The sequence below is a fragment of the Choloepus didactylus genome (assembly GCF_015220235.1).
Source record: "Choloepus didactylus isolate mChoDid1 chromosome 11 unlocalized genomic scaffold, mChoDid1.pri SUPER_11_unloc2, whole genome shotgun sequence".
Lineage (NCBI taxonomy): Eukaryota > Metazoa > Chordata > Mammalia > Pilosa > Megalonychidae > Choloepus > Choloepus didactylus.
The window spans coordinates 476,797-482,026 of NW_023637579.1; the positions used below are offsets into that span (position 1 = coordinate 476,797).

Here is a 5,230-nt window from a genome sequence, read left to right on the forward strand (position 1 = left end):
ATAAAGAATTTAATGCTGTATTCATGTAAACAGTAGTAATATTTGTTAAGGTGCTATGTCAATTATGTGCAATTACATAGATTTTCCTGGATACAGCATCAACAGAGATGAACATGCTTCCAACCATAAGAAGCAAGATGCTTTAGACAGTGGCCACAAGTGATTCTGCCTACAGTTTTCCAGGAAAGGGGCTATCCTTCTCTACTGCATGAAATTCATTTTTGATATTTTCACAGATTTTTAAAAATATTCCCTAAAATTCAAGGAATATCTTGAATGATGTATTAGCTGTACATTAACAAATTTAACCTAACTACTCACTGCATTTGTTTCTATATTAGAGAAAGTGTGGGTTACAGGAAAATCATGCATTATATACAGGATTCCTATATATCACTGCACCTCCAACATTTTGCTTTGATGAGAAACATGAGTTACACTTGATAACATATTTTTAAAATTGTACTATTAATTGAAATCCATGCTTTAACTTAGGATTCACCCTTCGTGTAGTATAACACTCATTCTGTTTCCAGTCAGTTGAAGTTCTTTCATCATAGCTCCCTTGGGACATGCTCCATGTTTCCCTTCACATGGAGCTCTACTGGATTAAGCAAAGATGAACAACTACAAGACCTCTGGTCAAATTATATTACCAATAGTTTTAGTTTCTTGTTCATTCATTTTTATTGTTTTTGTAGTTTGTCATATCTTCAACAGTCTTCTGAGCATGTGGAGTCAAATTAATGAATCTGGGTTGTTACTGGGCTTCTAGTCTGATTTGAATGGCTCATTGTTTTCAGCTATCACATAAGAAAAAGAAAAAAACAATACACATCTTAATCTCAAACTATAGAACACATAAAATTTCTCATTTAGAGGCCACATTAGGTAACATGATGAAGAAAAGAAATGGAATTGGAAACTTTAAAATGTGATAATGGTCCTGGTTCTTTAACTTGCTGCCTAAATATGCAAAATTATTTGATTTCTCTGAAAATCAACCTTGCCTTTTGAAAACAAGGAGGGCAATTTCTTGCATATATGTTATAAAGGTAAAATAGCATATGGAAAGCAACTAATATATTTCACATATTTGTATATAAGATCACTTATGACTGCTGTCTCACTGTCACAGACAGCTTTTGAAAATCAGGGCTAAGCAAAACCAGATAAAGTTTTTAAGTGTCTGTGTTGCATATATTGAAATATGGAGATCAGATATAGATAGATATGCTAGTTTAATTGATAGATATATAGAGAGATAGCTAGATAATTAAGGGAGAAAGAATATAAAGATATGTTTGAAATATATTTTTAAATTGAATTCTGTTTATTAACATTATCAACATTTTAAGGGGTCTAAAATGTGTTTCCTTAAAATAATGAGAGTTTAGTTTCTTGAAAATTTTGGATTAAACCTCTTAAATCAGTATGCAATGGCATTGCAGTAGCAATGAGATCCATTTTGTGGCAAACAGATTTTATAATAGCTTAAACACATAATATCTATCATTGGACAACTAGGGAAGAGAATGAAATTGACATATTGCAAAATGTGAGTAGACTCAATTTTTGGAGGGAGTAAAGATTTTTGTCTATTGTATCCAGGCTAATGAATTAAGAAGAAGAGAATGTGGGGATGGACTAATCTCACAACTGGAACTGACTTTGTTCTCCTGGGGTTATTTTATCACATTCAAGCTCCCAGTATCCTCTTCTCTTTCATCTTTTTGGTGTTTCTTGTGACACTTGTTGGCAATGTTATGATTATCATTCTCATTTGGATAGATGCTCAACTCCATACACCTATGTACTTCCTTCTCAGCCAACTTTCAACCATGGACCTCTTGATTAGCTCCACTTTTGTCCCAAGGACAGCCACTGACTACCTGTTTGGGAAGAACACCATTTCCTTTATTAACTGTGGGATTCAGCTCTTCCTCTTCACCACCCTTTTCGGAGCAGAGTGCCTTCTCCTGGCAGTCATGGCTTATGACCGCTATGTGGCTATATGCCACCCTCTCCATTACTCAGTTCTCATGCGCCCTACAGTCTGTGCCTTCTTGGTGGCTGGCAGTTGGCTGAGTTCTCCGCTCAATGCCTTGGGTCATGTCATATATACCTTGAAACTCCCTTACTGTGGCTCCCGTGAAATCCATCATTTCTTCTGTGAGATCCCAGCTCTCCTGAAACTTGTTTGTGCTGATACATCTCATTATGAAAATGTACTTTATGTCAGTGGTGTTGTGTTCCTCCTCCTTCCAATATCTGCCATTGTGGCCTCTTATGGGCAGATACTCTCTACTGTTTTGAGATTAGGTTCAAATGTAGGGATGAGAAAGTCCTTGGCAACTTGTTCCTCCCATATGATTGTGGTGTCTCTCTTCTATGGAACAGCCATCATCAAAGTGTATCATACAGCAGAGCAAGATGAAGTAGTATCTGTCTTCTACACTATGCTCACTCCCATGCTCAACCCCCTCATCTACAGTCTTCGAAATAAAGAGGTGGCTAGAGTCCTCAGGAAAGTTCTTGGTAATCCTGCTTAAAATATCAATATCAATTGAGAATAATACATGAAATACAGACTTATACAGAGAACTGTTTTATACTCCTGTTCTGGAGAAAACTCATGTATAAATTTCTTCAGTCTGCTATTGGTAAAATGATAATGGATCACAGCACTCTTTCCTGCTATGCTATATTTTGGCTTCACAGATTTATTAAATAGAATACTCTATTTCAGAAGTCACTCAAACTATGCTGGCCTAGCAAACAATAGAGATCACAAATATCTTTAGATATTAGACAAGAAGAAAAATGCACAAGCTAGACAGTATTGATTCTGTGCTGAATTTTACAATTTTCCTCTCTAAGGAACAGCATTATAATACTGTAAAGTTATTTTTAAAACATTAGTAATAAATTCTTTACAAATTAAAATTTTCATTTCTCAAAGTAACACTTATTTCTGAAGATACTATTCTATTGTGGCCCCCAAAATACACTTTTCTTCTCACCAATTTATTTTGGAAGTAATATTATGATATTTAACTAATTGTCATAAGCACACATACTAACCATATTTAATAATATTTACCTAATCAGTTACAGTAATTTAGCCTATTAAATGAAGCAATATTCTAAAATGTTATCTCATTCAATGTTTAGGTCCTTTTCAATTTATTTATATACACATACATATATTTATTCAGTCATATATATGTGTGTATCTGTATCCATATACAAATATATGTATATAGATGACTATAGATGCCTAGATATTTAAATACATATGAACATGAATGCATATATATATATATATATATATATATATATATATATATATCTACCACTTTCTTTGGAATTTTTCCCTGATAAATATTCAAAAGTGAAAATAATGAGTCCAAGTGTCTATATTCCCAATTAAATTTATGTTATGTACATTTAAGAAGTTATGAAATAGATTTTTGAATATAATATGAATATTTATATGAGCATGTGCAAACTCGGCTCATAACAAAGTTTGTGATAGATAAATTGTGCTTCGAAAGTCTTCATCTTTCTGTAAATACCATATATGGAATAATAAGGAAAGAACTGGAACTGTGGAATTGTGACCAACAATAATTTTTGAAAATACCTATATAACTGCTTCTTGAGCTGTACATCAAATGTTAGCACCTTTCAGTACGTTTGTTATATTTTACAGTGATGGAAATTGCTCAAGTTGTGGAACTGTGATCTATGACATTCTTTGAAATTTGCTAACTACTTGTTAAATCATTCTTTGGGAGTTATCACTGTTATGCATGTATGTTAAAGTTCAAAATAAAAATGCATTCAAAAGTCTTTGTTGAAAAAGATATATTTTAATACTTTCTAATTAATTTTGTATGTTTAAAAGGGACCTCTCTACAGCTGGATCAAATATTTACTTATCTAGTTAAATACCATTCAAATCATGTGAGTGCCTGATGACATTCTTCTCTGAGACTGTTTTCAGGATTTATAAACATGTATTCATTCTGGTGCTCATATTTTCTTATATTTGATCGATTTTCATTAATTTTAAATTTATTTCTTATTAATGAAAACTTATCAAGCCATTGTCCCTCTTATAATTTAGTGTTGTTACCATCTATTATAAATCAGAATTTACACAACTTTCATTTTTTTTATTTTGGCTATAAAAATGTGTCATCACTCCACATTATTTGTTTAATAATTCTACTTTTTTCTTTCTAGGGCTTGGTATTTTCCTATTAAGTTTAATTTACAATTTCACTTTTAGCAAGTTCCACAGTATGCAAATCTATGTCTAAATATCTCTCTGCTTAGTTTAGCTGCTTAGCTTAGTAGCATATATTTAATAATCAGTAAAGTGCCTGTAATTTTCAAATGGTTAATTGCTCCAAAAAAACTGCCTCACAAAAGCAATAAAGAAAGTTAAAGAAATGCTGCTCAGCAACACCAACCTTTTCTAATTTTTAAGATTTATAATATTTTCTATTTCATATCACTTATCTCTGCTTCTTAGTTTTACCAAACTCACCCAATGGCTTATTACACATATAATTATTGGCCCTATGGGAATTTTGGGGAACAATGATTATTCAATGTGTAACTGATAGGAGATGTTTAACAAATATGAACTAAAATAAATTGAAATATGCATTAAATTTGTGCCTGCAAAAAATAATTTCTTTGCATTGTACAACCATCTGCAGCTTATTTAACTGTTTTTCTTTTCTAAGATTCACCTGACAGCAAAAATTTAAAAATTGTAATATAATTCAAGCAGCATTATTCCCAAATTACATAAGTATATTTGGTGAAGAACCCCATTTCTTCTTTCTGTCACTCCATAGTCAAATATTTAACCCACCCTACTTAAGCGGTCTCTCTACTTGAATGCAATGAATAGGAAAAAATAAGTATTTTTGAACATATGAACCCTTGTTGCTGTATCTCTGCTTATTCAGAAACTCTATTTCTTCCCCTCCTTTGTGTGAATTTTGATGAGCCTGTCAGTAAAAGAAACCAAACCCATAGTTAATTGTATAAACATAATAACCAGGTAAAGCCAACCACCTACTCAATTTCTCCAAGTATAATAGCAAATATAGGAATGGACATACATTCAATTCAGGATAATTTCAATCCTTATCTGAGTTTTTTTATAATTTAAGCTATATGGTGTATCTGGGAGTCCAAATTTCACTTC

At 32.2% G+C, this 5,230-nt stretch overlaps 1 protein-coding gene across 1 annotated transcript; it reads left to right on the top strand.

Moving 5' to 3' along the window:
* Positions 1–1,634: 1,634 nt before the first annotated feature.
* On the top strand, positions 1,635–2,552 carry LOC119524499 (olfactory receptor 2AG2-like). Its single transcript, XM_037823200.1, has one exon. It carries the CDS (start codon positions 1,635–1,637, stop codon positions 2,550–2,552), a length of 918 nt encoding a protein of 305 aa, XP_037679128.1.
* Positions 2,553–5,230: the final 2,678 nt, after the last annotated feature.